At 28.4% G+C, this 18,296-nt stretch overlaps 1 protein-coding gene across 4 annotated transcripts; it reads left to right on the top strand.

Moving 5' to 3' along the window:
- The first annotated feature begins 746 nt into the window (after window positions 1-746).
- Window positions 747-17,966, top strand: LOC145187553 (uncharacterized). Of its 4 annotated transcripts, XM_090096514.1 has the most exons (22): window positions 747-2,376; window positions 2,727-3,131; window positions 3,276-3,780; window positions 3,865-4,151; window positions 4,277-4,906; window positions 5,012-5,213; window positions 7,244-7,305; window positions 7,517-7,577; window positions 7,804-7,836; window positions 8,027-8,437; window positions 9,602-9,785; window positions 9,979-10,114; window positions 10,275-10,391; window positions 10,482-10,550; window positions 10,738-10,920; window positions 11,113-11,517; window positions 11,614-11,833; window positions 12,491-12,678; window positions 13,227-13,434; window positions 13,708-13,856; window positions 14,385-14,645; window positions 14,754-17,966. In XM_090096514.1, the coding sequence occupies exons 1-22, from the start codon at window positions 1,210-1,212 to the stop codon at window positions 17,430-17,432; spliced, it is 8,562 nt and encodes a 2,853-aa protein (XP_089952640.1). In that variant the 5' UTR covers window positions 747-1,209; the 3' UTR covers window positions 17,433-17,966. The 4 variants fall into 4 exon arrangements, 3 of the variants coding, with proteins under 3 accessions (XP_089952640.1, XP_089952698.1, XP_089952785.1); XR_016455189.1 differs by lacking the exons at window positions 13,227-13,434; window positions 14,754-17,966; XM_090096572.1 differs by lacking the exons at window positions 3,865-4,151; window positions 4,277-4,906; window positions 5,012-5,213 and having other exon boundaries at window positions 756-2,376.
- The last annotated feature ends 330 nt before the right edge of the window (window positions 17,967-18,296 follow it).

Here is an 18,296-nt window from a genome sequence, read left to right as displayed (position 1 = left end):
GATATTATCTAGATTATCTAGATATTGTTTAGATATTATATATATATATATATATATATATATATATATATATGCTGCTCAATGTTCAGAATAGAACATTGTATATATATATATATATATATATATATATATACTTTGTATATATATATATACATTGTATATATATATACATTGTATATATATATATACATTGTATATATATATATATATTGTATATATATATATATATATATATATATATATATATATATATATATATATATATATATATATATATATATATATACAATGTTCTATTCTGAACATTGAGCACTAATTTTGTAAAATACAGTTAAAATGTCATTCGTCAGTTGCCGTGTTTTCCGTTTTTTGCATTTTTGTTGGCTATTTGATAGTGTTTTAGCTTAAACATTAAATTTAAACTTACTTACAGATTACAGAAAACACGGCAAATCATGGCAACTGACGTTTTTTACTGTCTCTAAATATCTTAAATGTCAGAATGTTGTTACTATTTTAATAGTTTACTATAATATCTTAAAATTAAATGTAATAAGTTTGGCCTCCTTGTTAATATTTGGTGCCCTTAGCAATTGCCCAAATGTAACCCGGTTTTAAAGGCATTGTATGATCCTCCTTTTTATGCCATCCCAGCATCCTCCCTTTACTTTTAAGAGCGAATTAAATATAGTATAGTAAGAGTTAACTTTAGCATCGTAAAATATTGATTGAAAATAAAAATATTCACTACACCGCAAACGTCCATCCTAACATGAAAGCATTAACTTCGGGAAAAAATTTACTAGAAAGTTATTGCATTATGATTTAAAAAATATATTGAACAAAGTTATTTACTAAATTAAACGTCGTGACTTAAATAATTATTTTATTTAGTTTGATTAACGACAGTGAATTGTCATAACTTTTGTTACTATTATGTCATTATAATGCAAGAAGATGATTGGTAGTTGCAAGAAATTCTCAGAAAAATGAAATTCTGGTAAAACTCAACCGACATTAAACAAGATTGAACACTTTTGAATAGACTTCTGGTACCAGGCAATTGCAATTTTTCTAACCCTTGAGGTTTTTTAAAACTAAAAACTTAATAATAGTAGGTTTACTTTACAGTTAAGACATAGCACTATTTGCTGCATGCACTTGCTTCTTAAGTCGAAAGTCTGTTATTAAATTAGTATTTTTTATAACATGACAACAGTTGAAGAGTTGAAAAAGCGTCTTTTGAAGATCTTTACAGACAGGGGTCATCGTCTAAAATTATCAACACTTAACGATGAATATAGTAAGAATTGGCATGAATCGCTTTTTGATTCATGGACAAAACTTACAAAAGTAAAAAAAAAAAAAAAATTCTCAATACTTGTTAAAGAAATTATGGGAAATGATGTGGAACTTGATGGAAAAAAGGCTCACCTGAAAATACCTGTTAATGCAACGAAAGCAGAAATAATACCAGCTTCTGATTCTCCAGCACTATCTAGTTTTAGTAATTCTGCTTCTTCTACAAGTAATGATTTTAAAAGAATTGTAAAAGTAACAAATGAAACTACTATTGTTGAAGAAAAAATGGAAAATAAAATTGAAATTGATAAAAAGCTGCCCAAACTAACAGATGTATCTGTTGCTGATTCTTTTATGCAGTATCATAGTTTTCAGCAACTTCATATAGTCTACTGTAAAATGCGTATCGTTGCTTTGATGTACTCTCTCAAGAAAAGAGTTTTATGTGTTGAACAGTTCAGAATATGGTTTAATGAATTGTACAAGGAAGATTTCTTTACAAACAGTGTTTTAAAGTACTATGTTTCAAAAACCAATTCACATTCTCAATATCTAGAGCTGTTTCTTGAACAATTTTGTTATGAATTTCTCAAGGTGTCTGAAGAAGCTGGTACAAGGAGTATAAAAATGACTCTTACTAAAGATATTAGTATGCTATATACAACACTAAGAAATGAGATGATATGTTTGCTTGAAAAACTAGATCTTCCTAGTGATAGTTTCATAATTCCAGAAATGATGTTGCTTGGGAAAGCTGGCGAAGATGTCAATGTTTATCGGGCTGGTGACAGAAATGAGCACTATCATACAATGCTTTTTTTTAATGTACCAAATAGTAGAGTTCTATCAAGTAAAGAGAGGCCAACTCTAAAAGAAATTAATCAAAAAGTTTTTCAAATTCAAAATAAGATTTGTAGAAGAGGAGATGTTGTACGAGTTCCTGAAATAGTGAAAGAACTTTGTACATCTTATAATGTCTCCTGTGTGAAGGATTTATGTCCATTAGAAAGCAAACCACTTAGGCAAGAAACTGATATTCCTGCCATCAATGATATTGTGAGGTTACAAGGAAAGGTAAATTAATTCTTGAATATACTCAAAGTATTGTTAAAAAATTCTAAGTATGTAGAACTTTTTAGAAAAAAGTGTTAAGGTAATTAATAAAATACAGTTAGCAAAAGTTTATTATTAATATACTTGCATCAATATCATTATAAATGAATAGCAAATATTTATGAGGAGTATCCGATCTAAAAATTATTATAAATATCTCACTTTACTTAACATTACTATTATTTATGTGTATACCTTATGCAAATATTTTCACCAAAGCATTACTTACATCTTATATTATATTTAACTTAGATTAAAGTTTAAGCTGTAGTGTATAGGTTCAATAGCTGCTGTTTAAATTGTTTTTTCAGATAAATGCTTTTATCCAGTCTTTCATTACCTTTCGAAATATATGTACATTATATGAACTTAATCAAGAAATTTGCAAAATGGAGTCAAAAACTTCTTTTGCTGATTTAAAACTTGGTCCATTGCAGAAACAGCTTTTGGTGTATGATAACTTTAGATTTCCACCAAACAAAGAAGACATTCCCCATATAAAAACATCAGATGTGTTTAATATTATTTGGAGATTGCTCTGTATGCGCAAAAGAAAACTGCTAGTTGAAGGGCAACAAGAAAATTCTAGTAAAGGTCCAAACTCTCAATCTCTGTTCACTTTAACTGAATTAATGGATTTTTTCATTAAACAATATGGCTTTGCAGAACCTTATGAAACTGGAGTTCGGATTTCTAGCATTGGACTTGCAGTTTCTGTAAGTTTCAGATTTGAAATTTCACCTAAATTGAACTAAACTTTTTTTTACTTGTATAGTTGATAATGGTGTTAATCTAGGTTATGAGCTGAAGAAAGATAATTTCTATAAAGTTGCTTTTACACATTCTTTTTTATCTCAAAGGTTGTCAAAAAGGCTAAGTTTGGAGATATGCAACATGAACGTGAAGAATTTAAAAACTTTAATGATCAACTGAATAAAGAACTTGATCTTTATATTACTAAAAAATTGAAAGAACTTGTTGGATCCAAAAAACCCTTTCATGATGGAGAGCCTCAAAATCTGGTTGAGAGATTATGTGGAATGAATCTCCTTGATGCTTTTAAAGAAATTTTCTTGATGCTGAATCACATGAAGAAAGAGGCCTCAAAGTTTTCATCTGGCTCTGCTCTTATAAATTCTTCAGAAAAGTTAATGAAAACTATTACAGCTATTCAAAATGATCCTTTTTTGAGGCGCATCTTTCACATAGTTATTTCAACAGCTCCTCTTAAAGCTATAGGAATAGATGACATTGATATCCTCAGTTATTTAGGTTTTGATGAAAAAATAAAACAGTTGATAAAACCAAAGGACACAGTAAAGGATTTCCAAAATCGATCTAATGGTTCTGTAGCGATTCCAAAATGTAAAGTAGTTATTTTCCTGCTTTTATTTGGATTTTTTTAGTGTATATTTTCTTGTTGCTTGTTATAGTATAAAATACTTTTAGCAAAGATTCTACAAACTACAAAAAAGTGGCTTTCACAAAACACAGACATTACAATCGAGTCACTGTTTCGAATTGAAAAACAGATTGTGTCTACTCTCAATGAAAATTATAAACATTTTGAGGACCTTGGACATGGCTCATTTCTTAAGTTTTTAGTTGATAATGATATTGATAAACATTTAGTGAATTTTAAATTAAATCCTGCTAGTAATAGTGGTTTTAACAATAATCTTACAAAAGAAGATGTTTCAAATTTTATTCAACAATGTGGAGTTGAAAAGAGTAAGGTAAAAAAATATTAAGTTAGGTGTTAATGATTTTAAAAATTTTGCCTTACATTTGAGAATTTTATGCTTGCCAGCAATTTGAAAGAAACAGTCTACTTATTATCAATAAATAATTACATTTTTAGGATGATAAAGATCATGCTATAAAAATACAGTTTCAAGTAAAAGACACATCCTCATTCTTGGTTATGATTAGTAACAATCCAGCAGATGCAAAAGGTTCTGTGTTTCTATATCAGCATGCAGTTTTATGTGGTACTGAATATCAAAAGGAGCTAATTACCACAGCAAATTCAGAAGATAATCTATCTAAGCTAGCAGTTACAAAAATCAATGCTTTGCCTTATTTGGAGGAAATATCAAGTTTGACCAATTGGGATGAAATGTTTCAGAATAAATTGGGAAGTTTGAAGACATTTATAAAATCAAACTTTGTTTTAAAAGATATTTGTTTTCTTTTCTTGGAATTTCAATCTGGAAAATTCATGAAAGTTATGAAAAACTGTTCTGTTGAATTATTTACAGAGTCTTTGGCTGCTAAAGATGCAAAAATGACATCTCTATGCTTAACATCTGTTCTATGTTTAAATGGCCAAATTGATCATGCACCTTTAACTTTGCTTTCAAATCGCATGGAATTGTTTATGCAAACAACATTTCAAGCTCAAGATATTCCAGATAATTTTTTGATAAACTTCACTTTGGAGTGTTTTCAGTTAATACCATTTCATATTCTCTGTTGTGTGACTAGAAAGGTAATAACTTTCTTCTTCTCTTAGCAAATCTTAAATGATTTTTTGTCTATATACCTTACATAAGTTTTTTTAGTTGCTGTAGAGTAGCTGATATTGTTATAATAGGTATTTTTATCTCCTCTATCCACAATATATGGCAGTTTGAATGTGCCTTGTTTACTGTTAAACGCATGTGCTAATAATTCAAGTCATAAAAGTAGACTTCATGCTCTTGGTTTTCAAATCTCTATTGCGGAATGGATAGAAAGTTATAAAGTGGAACTTGATAAAGATCTAAAAGACAATATTCATTCAAAAGACATTCTAGGTACTCACTTCATATTCATTGATTTACGACTTATGTTTTTAAAATGATACTTTCTTTGTGTGTGTGTTTAAATTTTTTTTCTAAGTGCTCATTTTTTTTTTTTAAAGTGTTCCCTTTTAATTTAATAAATTTATAGGTTTTCCAAAAAGTTTTATTTTTGAAATATAAAAAGTTCCTAAGTGGAAAAAAACTCGACTAAGACTGAAAGAGGAAATTGTTGGCAAGGTGTTTCACATTATCATTTTCAAAAAAACTTACCATATACCTTCCTTGCGGGGATCATATCTATAAATGCTATATCAAAAAAGATTTTAAGATACATAGACCAAGGATTGTTGGTTTAATGTAGAGATTGATCAACTTTTTAAATATGAGTGTGTAAAGAATCTATTTTTAGTAAAGAATCCCTGAAGGTTTGTTCTACACTTCTTGAAGAGAAAAAATTGTCAATAGGGGGTTATTTTAAACTAGTTGAGCTGTCTATTTTTACCAGATCAAAACAAGGTTCAAGTAACCAGGTAACCAGGTAATTTAGGAGCTGGTAACCAGAAGCCATTTCTTAAGCAAGATTCATATCTCAAGAAATCCATTAATTAAAAATGAAATTACTTAACACCTAATACATTCATCTAATATTTGACTCAGCCTCTTAGATGATGTAGTCTCAGCAGAGAAAAATAGCTGATGATCTACTAGATCTGAGTGCATGTGATACTGTTGCCAGTGAAAATGAAAAAATGGAAAATGTTCAGACTAAATTTAGATAAAGATTAGAGACCTAGATAGACATCTTTGGTAAATTCAGGATCCAAATTGATCCTAACATTTTTTAGCATGACAAGCAAAATGTCCAGACACTAATTTAAATATATTTTTTTATTATTGATGTTAGGTTTTTTGCTGAAGTTGAGGATTTCTCTACTAGAGTTAGGAATATTTGTGCAATGATGTTCATGCACATGCAGGGAAAACTGTCTTTTTCTCTTTAGTAATTTTAGAGTTTAAGTCTTACATCATAGTGTTAATGCTTTTAAATTCTAAAATTCACTTGATCAGCTGAATGTCAATTTTAAGAACTTATACAATATTCATGCTATTAAACAAAGTTGCTTTGATTTGTGTCACAAGCAGTCAGTCTTGGAGGCAAGATGGTGCTTATTTAAGTTTTTCAGTTTTGGTTCTTTAGTATTAATTATCTTTCTTTTCTGTGATATTGCTTACCAGTTTTAGTTTTAGAATCAGAGATGGTTATCAGAGGTGGTGATCTTGTGGAAAAGAAAATACCTTTTTCTTTTCTGCTGAAATTAGGAAGCATCTTTTCAACCCAATGAATGGCAAAAGTAATGTTTGATGAAAAGCTTGCCTGATTTTTGTCAGCCATTTTTTTTTCCTTTTTTTATCTTGGCTTGATAAATAGAATATAGACTAACTGCCAAATCCTTAATAATTTTTCTTATATTTTTTTGCAAAAGTAGTTAAGATATGTGTCATTACAGTTTAAAGTTTTTGTAAACTGTAAGGTAGTTGCTGTGTCTAATGAATAATCTTCCATTTCAAATGTTGATAGTTTGTCAGAAATATGGAACTAAAAGTTTTCATTTCTTCATCTTCAAATAATTTTTGCTTTCTTTGATTTCATTCCTCAAATTTTGTCAATATCATAACCATATATCATAGCCTGACATTTTATCTGACATTTTATCTAGCATGATTAAGCTTTATATCTTAACATATATAATGCAACCAGCTTTTGTTTGGATTTTTACTTTAATTATTTATTTTCAAAACGCAGGCAATAATTGTTTATAATGAGACCCATTTGTGCTTGCATTTTGAATGTTTTAAGCTTAAAAAAAAGATTGTTTTACAATGGAAATAATTTGGAGCTTATTTTGAGAAGTTTTTTAGATTGTACCCTGACAAAAAATGGATGTTATTTATAAGAATAATATTTATAGTAGGTTGTTACTATCTTTACTAATAATTTCTTAAATCACTAATAAGTAACAATTTAGGAATTTGATCTTTAGATAACGATGATGAGTTTAATGAAAAAAGGGTTAAAGTAACTGATATCCCTGTTAATTTGCAGGTAAAAAGCAAGTTTTAAAATCGCAAAAAAATTTCTATTTAAATGTATTTAACTGAGTATTATTCAAAATTAAATGCAAATAAATTTTGAAAAACACAATAAGAAAAACAGCTGATTGAGAGGGTTTCATATCTCATTTTTGCGATCTGAGTGTGAGGATTTCATTACTTATTTTCATGATTTTTAACTTTTATGTTTTTTTTTATGCAAGGGTGCTTCATCTAAATTGTTGTTAATAGATCCTTTGTCTTCAGCTACTATACTGACTACAGGTTATTATTTCTTTATAAATGCTATAAAAGATATCCCAACTGCAGGTTATATTTTATTTATAAATATTATAAAATTATACTGCCTGCATATTATATTTTCTTTATAAATGTGATAAAAATTTGGCTTATATTTCAATAATGTAGGAATTAAATTAAAATTTTAAGAAATAATGTCTTTGACAACCAGTTATTGTTATTGTTATGCTATGTATATGTTTTATTATAGATGAAGTGGTTCACATCTCTGCAGCACCAACTGGTATGATTATTGTATATATATATGTTAATTTAGTTGCAGCCATAATAGAGTACATCAATAGTATCATATGCTGTATCAAGAATTGTTTACAGTGTAAAGTTTTTGAAAAGGAAATCTATGTTTTATATTTTATATTTTTAACTAAAAGTCCATTATATATATGCTGTTTTATAAATTCTTTGTATCATAGATGTTTTGCATGAACAATTTATATATGATATTCAAAATGATTCTTGCCATAAATTCATAAATGAAATTCGGCGTGAACAATTTGGTATTGGGTTAGAATTAGGTGAACAAGAAATGAAGTTAATTGAAATTCACAGAGAAAGAGAAGGAAGATCTTTACAACGTCTTTCAAATGAGTTGTATTCAAAAGATTCTCATTTTGTGCTGGAGCTGATTCAAAATGCAGATGATAACTACTACCCTGAAAGGTTAATGGAAAGCAATTCTGTTGAAAAGCCTACTGTAGCATTTATAGTTGAACATGATAAAATTATAATATTGAACAATGAGAGTGGTTTTTCTGAAAAGGATATAAGGGCTTTATGTGATGTTGGTAAAAGTACAAAAGGAATTCATCGTAAAGGATACATAGGTAATATTTTTGTTATTTAAATTTTTGATAAAATTCAAACTAAATTTTTTTTAAAGCACTCTAACATTCAACTGAGTTCTCAACAAAATTTGCTTGTAAAGTTTGTTTTTAATAATAATGATTATGATGATGATGATGTCTGAATAAATAAATGGTAATTATAATGATAATTAATAAATGACAATAAGTTGTTAAAATGCTATTAAAGTAATAATTTTTTACAAGCCTTAAACAGATTTGAAAATTTGAAATAACACACTTTAAGACATATAAATGCACAATGGACCTAAAGTAACTACCAGACTCAATGTTGTGACACTTACATGAAACATTTTCCTATATAAGATTATTGTTCCCTAGTGTTCCTGAGCACATTTAGAACAAATGATTTTAGTTCTTTCCTTATTAGTAGCAACAGTAAAATCTGTGTTGTTTTTAACATCACTCCAGAATGTAACAATGACATAATAAATCTGTTCTTTTTGATTTATGTGATATGTACTTATATATGTAAAACTTAAGTCAAGCAGAAAGAAAAAACAGAAACTTTTCTAGACTTTTTCTGAAAACTAAACAAAGTACTAAAATTCTAAAGTATTAAAAAATGTCATTCTCTTTCATCTCCTACAACAAGTCAAATAGTTTATCAGTACTGTTGTATTGTTAGCCTAACAGCACCTAAAGATGGATTTTGGGTAAGATCTTTTTTCTCCTAACCCTTGGAGTCCCATTATACATTAGCCTTATTTGCCTAAGTTACTAGTTGCGCCATGAAGAGGATGTATAATATGGATTTACTACAGTAAATTTGAGAGACAAAAGTACTTCCTCTCACAAAACCATAGCTACCAAAACAAGTATCTGACCCCAATGTTTCAGCTTTGAATAAAATCTCACTTTTTAAGAAAATGTGGGACCACAAAGAGTGGTTTAATTTTACTACATCTTTGTTTACATTTTGAACTCATTTATTTTGCTACATAGATAAAAAAAACAAACATAAAAAATCTTTTTTTTCTTCATATTACAAGCAGATCTAATCTTTAGAGTATTTTATTCATGGATACTTGTTGACATTTTTTTACTTTAAAAAACTGTTTGTATTTATATGGTTTTGAGAAATACATTTCCTTTTTACCATCTTTAAATAAATTTTGATTTTAGGTCAAAAAGGTATTGGGTTTAAGTCTGTATTTCGTGTGACTGATGCCCCTGAGATACACTCAAATGGTTTTCATATTAAGTTTGATGTTTCTAGCGGTTCAAATGGTTATATTCTTCCTCATTGGATTTATGATTGGAAATCAGATAGAAGGCTTTCTTATCAACCTTGTAAACACATAAATTTGTATGTCATTTTTTATGTTTTTCATGAGAATTTCTAATTTTAAATGGATATATTTAAATAAATGCTGTTTTCAATAAATATAACTTATGGTTTTAATTGATCTAATAATTTTACCAATCACCCACTCCTGAAAATAAACTTATATCCTAAAGTTATAATTCATTTCTTATTTACAGTGGTTTTTTTCAATTAGTACTTGGAAAACTCAGATTGTTCTACCGTTAAAAAAAGAAATGCAGCATGCAAAACTTGTTTCACGGTTTCATGATGTCCATTCTTCTCTATTATTATTTCTTAATCGTCTGTTTACAGTTATCATTGATGATAAGGTAAACAAAACAAATGAAATAATTATAGCTGATTAGGTTCTAATTTTTTACATTTTGAAAATTGAAAATAATGAAGTTAAAATAGACACATTTTTAATTCTTCAACATTGAATATTTAAAAAAATTGTTAGGAAACTTTTTCTTGGTATTTTTTGTTTAGGTGTCAAATGTTATCAAAGTAATGGAAAGAAAAAACTTGGACAAAAACTTAGTTTGTCTCTCAAATAACAATGATACTTCTTTATGGTTTGTTGTTGAAAAAGAAATCCCTATAGATGTTAGCTTTATTGTTTTTCATTAATATGATCTCAGTTTTTTTAGGCTTGAAAAATTCTACAGTTTTTAAAGCAAAAAAAACTTTCTTTAGGTTCGTGAGGATGTAAAATCAACAACTATAGCAGTGGCATTTCCTTTAAGCAATAAATCAAATGCTGAGGTACTTATTTATTTTTTTATTTATTTTAAATATTTTTTTTACTTAGTTGTTTTGATATTTAAATCAAGTGAAGGAAAGTGTTAACTTCTTAAAAATGTGAAAAACAAAATATCATTTTAAAGGTTTTTTGAATTTAAATTAAAATTTTATTTGATTTCTTTGCTACATACAACTTTTTTTGTTTTAGGGGCTTCCTTTTCAACAAGTATTTGCATTTTTACCACTTAGAAGTTATGGTTTTAAGTTTGTAATACAAGCTGATTTTGAAGTACCATCATCTCGGGAAGATATTAACAAAGATAGTGCATGGAATCAATATATACTACAACACCTACCTAAATTGGTTGTTGAAGCTTTCCATTCTTTTAAAGTATCACTTTTTATGTTTATATGATAAATTTATATATATATATATATATATATATATATATATATATATATATATATATATATATATATATATATATATATATATTGATATACATGTTAATATATATCTGCATATATTTATATGTTCATATAAACTTTAAATTTAAAAATTAGGTTTACAATCTCTACTTAGGTTCATCAGCACTTCAAAGGTTTAGAGGGTGTAGTTGAGTATTTTAAGTTCATGGATCTAGAAGATCACGTTATTGGAGTATTTAAACAGGTGAGTCAACAAATCATAAAGTGTTTGCAGCGGGAAGCATGTTTACCAGTTATGCCAAAAGAAAAGAAAGAAGATCATGTTTGTTGGGTGATTCCTAGTCAGATTGTCTACTCTCAGGAACAAATTTTGAAAGTGGTATCTTCAGACATGCTTGAACAAAAGCTTGGACTTTTTTACTTAGATACAAATATTGGTAGTACTGTTCCAAAAAGGGTGTTAGCTGCTTTGGGGGTGTGTGAACTTAAGTTGGAACAGCTGTTAGAAATTTGCAATTTGGTAGTACAGCATTTCAATTTATCTTCACAAACTAAAAAGGTTTAAATTTCCTATATACCATACATTTTTTTTAGTTTTTGATTGTCCTAAATGTTTTTTTTTTTACATATATTTGTAAATTTTTACAAATTTAAGGAATCAGATGAAATGCACCAATGGGTTGGCAAATGGCTTCATTTAATCTACATCCATCTTCAACATGCATATGACTGTAGCCAAAAAACATTGGATAGTATTTGTTCATTGCATATTTTTCCTATGACTAATGGAAGCATGATGTCTCTTAAAGACAATGTGGCTTTTTTTCCAGTTAATATCAATTATATGATTCAATCAGTAAAGACTAAGGAAAAAGGTTGGTTTTGAATTCATTTTCAGCTTTTTAAATATCAAGCATATCATAGCATATACTAGATTGAGAAAAAAGTTTGAGTGCCATGATAAAAAAATGAGTGCCACGTTAAAAAAATTCTTGACATGCTTTTTTAACTTCATTGAATGACTCAATTCAGCAACCTTTTGTAAAGTGATTTATTAATTGAAAGTGACCATATTCCGATGGAGCAATGTCTGGACTATATGTAGAAAATGTAGCAGAGTTTTGATGCTTTCTAATTTTTCAAACTTGTTGCTAGCCTTTCTGGTGATATGTGGCTTTGAATTGTCTTGTTGAATCAAATCACATTTTTGACTAGCAAAAGTTGGTTGTCTCAAATATAGCCTGTTTTCATTAAATCTAAATTATCTTCATTAAAATGCTTGATCTATTTCTCTGCAGTTTGTGGTGCCATTCTACCTTCATCTTTAATGTGGCAAATTGTTTTAACTTTTACATCCAAATTATTTCTCAAGTAATTGATGTAGCATTATGCAAGTTATAAACTTGTGATTTTTTAATCATACATAACTATAAATTTTTGATAGTAAGACAATTTTTGATTGAAAACAATAAATTATATAAAACATAACTTTTTTTAAAAAAAATGCTCCAATATTTTTTATTTGCTTTTAGGTAGAAAGGCTATTAATCTTATAGAAAAAGATTTACAAGTTTTATCACACAACCTGTTGTCATGCCTAGATGATATAGAGCAACAACAACTTAAAAAACTTTTGTATGATTTGGGAGTAAAAGATATTACTCCTTTGGGCTTAATTCAAAATCACATCATTCCTACTTTTAAATCTGGCAAATGGAAGGTAAAATTTGAACCTTTAAATTAATGTTAAAACTAAATACTGATTACACATTTTTTTAACACTATCTTCAACCATGTCAGGCACAAACATTCAAGAAAGAAGTAAACTGTGTCAACTAGGTTAACAAACTACACTTTTAGCAGCCATATATATGCCATAGCCCATTAAAAGAATTATCTAAGTCCTTAGTACTTCAAAATTCTATTGAATATTTGAATTTAATTGAATAAATGTTTACTTTCTTAAATGATATTTTATCGCATGGATAACTTTAAATTGAGTCAACTTTAGTTTTGGGGTGTAGCATTTTCTTTTTTCTCATTAATAGCCACCTCATATAAACTCTGTGTCTACACTTGACAACCTGCGTCCATTAGTTGATCATCTCATATAAAGTTCACCCTCATCTTTTGTAAAGAAAATGTATTTGTTTATGTACATTTTACACATAAAGTTGATATTGATAGACTTTCATAAAATTAAATATTTAGTTTCATGTTTTTTTTTGATAAAAAATTTCTTTTTTTATTTTGATAAAAAATCCTCAGAGCAAATCAGAGAAGCTTGTAGTTGCTTATGTTAGCTACCTGCATGAGCAATATGTGCTAAACCCTGAAATTTTTAACATCACTGAAGCTGCTCAATGGATTGTGTTACTGACAAATAAAGGATTTCAATCTCCTGCTGATTCTTCTAATCCTATATATTTGACACCTGAATATGGCAGTAAAATTGATCTAAAATCCTACTTCCCTTGTAAGTAACTTTTATAGAACATTTTATTAGGTTTTGTTTATCTTATTGATACTTTTTATTAGTTTTCTTACGATATCTCATTAATTTTTTTTTTAAATATCTTTTGTAAATTTTATTGTAACATATATTTCCTTTACATTTTCCTCTTATACCCTAATACAGGAAACTTGCTTTTAAATGTCTGTATCATGGATGCAAGATTGATTTTAAATTATAAATTTATAGGGGTATATAAAAAAGCATTAAATTTTTTTTTATGAATTTTTTTTACAGCCGTTAACTGGACTTTACTTAGTGATTGCTATATCTCTGATTGCTCAAAAAAACAAAAAGATTCTTTTTTCCAATTCTTTTTGGATTTATCATTAAAAATGTTTTTTGTTATTCGAAAGTCAAGAAAAAGCTTACATGTATCAGATTTGGTAAGTTGCAATTTTAAATCATGTTAACTTAGTAAAGTTTTATGATTTATTGCTATAATCATTTTAAAAGTTGGTTTAATAAATTTCAAAAATAATGTAAGAGACTTTTAATGTAAAAAAGCATTACTTTTTATTAATTTAGTCTCATTGAAGCGTTGATAAAAGTTTTTTATGATTTTTAATTGCTTTTTTTTTTTTTCTTGCATATTTTGCCTTAGACTTTTAATCACTTTTACATTTTATGTAAAAATTTTTGAAAAAGTTTTCTTTACTTTTGATACCACTCTTTTTAAGGAAGTTTTAAATTTTAAATCTTGTTTTTTGCATATAGTAAAGATTACATGCTGGCTTTTCTATTAGCTGACATTCCATGAATCTTTATATATATAAATGGACTTTTAAATATTATATGTAAAAAAATTATGAAAGTTTCAGGTCAAAGAAAAAGAAAAGTTTACTTTATAAATGTATGTTTCTAAAAAAAATTTTTAAATGTTGGATTTTAAAATGTGTATTCTTTTTTGTTAGGTTGGTAGTTGTTGGCAAATGTATTTTCAAACATGGCCTAAAACAATAAATGATACCTACATCATTCATGACCTTGAATGTCCTGAATTAAATCAAATAATTGATGCTCAAATCTTTGTAGAGATTGGTGCCCTGTTGCATATTTTAGACCAGCATTGGGATAAAGAGTTTTCAAAGTATGACTTATCAAAACCAAGTTGTCATGTTGAAAATGTTTCTGGTCAATTTGTTGTAACAACTTATTCGTCATTGCTTCTTAAAGTATGGTTTTACTTTTATTAAATAAATAATTTAAGCATATATGTTGAAATATTTGAACTTTAATTAGCTGTATTTAAAACATTTTTATTTTTTATTTTGTCTGTTTAGATGCGATCAACAGCATGGTTAACAGATAGCAATAAAATCCCTAAGCTACATCTTTCACGAGACCTCTATGTAAACAAAAATGACATTGTTTCTTTAATGGGTGACAAAGTTAACTACTTAACAAATCAAGTAAAATCTAAAGATTTGATTCTAACTCTTGGCATACAAACTGATGTTAGATATGAATCTTTTGTTAGAGAGTTTAAAAAATGGTGTGAGGAATCTCCCTTTACCACAAGCTATCTTCATACAATCAGTATTTACAAGTATTTTGAGGAACAGCAATTAGTTCATAATCAGAAGTTAAGTGAACTTAAGAAAGGGCCATTTGTATTTTTAGTGAATGATTGTAACAACCAAATGTTTGCAAGCAGTTCTATTGTGGAGGGAAGATTTTTCTCTATTAACTGTTTATGCTGGGAAGATCCTTCTGGAATGTTAAGTTATTCAAAAAATGAAATTGGACACAGCCGCATTCTCAAGGGTTACTATCCTGATGAAATGCGGAATTTTTTTGTTTTTAAGCTTGGAGTGAATAGATATCCTAGCATCCAGGAATATGTCAGCCTTGCTAGTTCTATTGCTAGTGAAACAACTCTCCCTGATAAAGTGGCATGTGAAAAACTGTTTACATTGTTTTCAGTTCTTGCCCCTATGTTTATTATTGATAATAAGCTTGAAGAGTTAAATGATTGGAGTTTTTCAGAATCAACTGAATTTCGTAAGCAGCAATACGAAGATCTCATATCTTTTATCGAACCAAGGTTAACTGATAATGTTAAGGATTTCATGAATGAGCGTATATTTCCTACTTCTAACAACCGTTTCTGCAGTATATCTGATCTTCCTCTCCTTGTTGATAAGAATAGTCTCACTAAAATCTTTCAAGAAAGTGGACAAGTATCATTAATCTTCTTTGATTTCATTTTAAATATGATCAAACCAGATGACTCCTCTTCACATCGATCCAAGCGCACAATTGAAGCTTCTTATTTAAAAATGCTGAAGATTATGCTTTTTTTTAAGGCCTGTAATATTAAACTCCTGTCAAATGTATATATTGAGCCTGAAATCACAACAACATTAATGAAGTCAGGTTGTTCAAAATGGGAAAAGGTTCTTCACGATATATCTCCCATAGTTCAACGCTTTTTAAATATCAAGTTACCAGACATTTACAAACAACTTTGTTCAAAATCATTTCATGAATGCTTGCAAAATACAACTATATTTACAGTTGAAAAACTTGAAGCTGTGTACCGCCTCTCAGACCGCGATAGTGTAAATATTTCTCACCTAAAGGTTGCTTTTGTTTTAGATGCAGACACAAAACATCCTATTATTTATATTACTTCTGAGCATGCAGAAGAAAAAGCAAAATTTGACGAAATTCTCGGTGAAATTTTTAGTTTATTTGTTGGAAATAATGAAGAACATAAAGAGAAACTGCTTGAGTTTATTCTTGTGTATCTGGAGGCACAAAATAAGACACTTTACTTAAAGCATACTAAAATACCAGAAATTTCTCCTAATGAGGAGAAATGGCACTACCCAGAACCAAAAATGATACATATTTCGAAAGTAGTTCCTGTAGCAGCAGTGCCACCTCAAAATGTTTCGTTAGCTGTAGAAGGTGCAGGTTTAACATGTTGGCCTCCTCGAAATCCTGCTGGCTTAGGTTTTATTGCAAAGCCAGAGTCATTAAAAAATGCAGAAAAGGAAATTTTCGAAAAATGGAATCCACCAGAGTATCCAGAAGGTGATGAAAATAAAAAAAAGATTGAGAAAGAAAAATTGGAAAAAAGGATTTCGCTAGAGCCGTCTGCAACAGATCAAGCTTCGTTGGAGCAAATAGCTAATAAACCAATAGAAGCTTACTCAATCTCTTCAGACAAATTAAGTAATGGTAAATCTGATCAAGCTTCGTTAGAGCAACTAGCTAATAAACCAATAGAAGCTTACTCAATCTCTTCAGACAAATTAAGTAATGGTAAATCTGATCAAGCTTCGTTAGAGCAATTAGCTAATAAACCAATAGAAGCTTACTCAATCTCTTCAAACAAATTAAATAATGGTAAATCCGATCAAGCTTCGTTGGAGCAACAAGCTAATAAACCAATAGAAGCTTACTCAATCTTTTCAGACAAATTAAATAATGGTAAATCCGATCGCGGAATTGACTTCAAGAAGTTGAAAAAACCTGAAATTGAAGACCAATACGAAGACTTATCTTCTTTTCTTTCTGGCAATTTAAGTGATCAAGAGACATTTAATTTTGAAGTGAAAGGATTTGAAGAAAGTGAGGCATCCGTAGGACGTTATGGGGAAAAAATTGTTTATCATTGTTTGTGTAATTATTATAAAGAAGGTATTAATGACGGTAAAGCGAAAATAATCTGGCTCAATGAAAAAGAAGAAACAGGAGATCCTTATGATCTTATGATCGAATTCCCTGGTACAGAACAAAGTTCTACATACATTGAAGTGAAGACAAGTTATGTAGAAGGAAAAAAAGAATTCGAAATTTCACCCAATCAGCTTCGATTTGCATTCGAACATAAAGCCGATTTCCATTTGTATCGCGTGACAGTTAGTAATCAAAAGCCAAGAATTAAACGTTTAAAAAACTTGTCAAGGTTCATGGATTCTAAATCTGTTCGGCTCTTTATGATTCTATAAATTGAACTTAAAAGAAAAAAACTTAAAGAACTTTTGTTCAAAGCAGAACTGAGGGTTAACTGTTTTTACAAAAGCTTTCAAAGAATCTCCACAAACTAAATTTTTTAAAATTTTTATTTGTTAATGATAGTATTTTAAATATTTTTAATAGATTAACGTTATTTCCCTCGTTTAGATTTGAATTTTCTTTTGCGATATATTTTTTAACAACTATTTTATCTTTTAATGTTTATCTTACTTCTTGTATATTTGCGGTCGATTAGAAGTATATTTAGTATGTTATATATTTTTTGCGATCAATATTAATACTTTATTTTATCTTTTACTTTACTAACTTCTTGTGTACTTGCGATCGACTAGAAGCATATTTAATTTATATTCAAAAAATTTTGTACTGATTTGTCCCTTGTGTCCCTATATGTTTCTGATATTTGTGGATGGTATATATATCTCTTATGTATGCAGCTTTCTTGGATGAAACCAAGATAAGTGTTTCCAAAAACTATCTGAAATAAATTTCCAAAGTAGAAAAAACTGGATTTTAAAGTTTGATCCTATTAGCATCTATTGTGTTTTTTATTCCTCTAACTTTTTTTGGTTAACGGTTTTGAGGGGTTGGGGGAGTGGGTATTTCACTCTTAGTCTGTAAATCTAAATTTAGTAGTCCTAACTATTTCTTCTGTTGAGTCCATAAAGCAACATCATAAATGTAACTGGTGATGAATAAATATTGGCACAAAATGTAAATTTAGTGATCGAAATAAGCTTTTCAAAAACACAAGTTTATTATAAAAAAAATAAACAGATATCGTAAACCACTTTTTTTACTACACGGAGCTTGTAAAACTATATACTATATCATAA

This window comes from Hydra viridissima, unplaced genomic scaffold (genome assembly GCF_058129835.1).
Source record: "Hydra viridissima isolate aposymbiotic clone 2 unplaced genomic scaffold, HvirCarnegie_v1 scaffold_1, whole genome shotgun sequence".
NCBI classification, from domain to species: domain Eukaryota; kingdom Metazoa; phylum Cnidaria; class Hydrozoa; order Anthoathecata; family Hydridae; genus Hydra; species Hydra viridissima.
The sequence above is the reverse complement of the archived record's forward strand: the minus strand, read 5'-3'. Positions and strand labels throughout refer to the sequence as shown.

What these genes read in the sequence shown, in the direction of transcription:
- LOC145187553 (XM_090096514.1), top strand. Translation starts at nt 1,210, where the DNA reads ATGACAACAGTTGAAGAGTTGAAAAAGCGTCTTTTGAAGATCTTTACA. An exon ending in CCTTGTAAACACATAAATTT is followed by an intron (nt 9,786 to 9,978) that starts GTATGTCATTTT and finishes TTTTTCAATTAG; the next exon opens with TACTTGGAAAACTCAGATTG. An exon ending in TTAAATCTGGCAAATGGAAG is followed by an intron (nt 12,679 to 13,226) that starts GTAAAATTTGAA and finishes AAAAATCCTCAG; the next exon opens with AGCAAATCAGAGAAGCTTGT.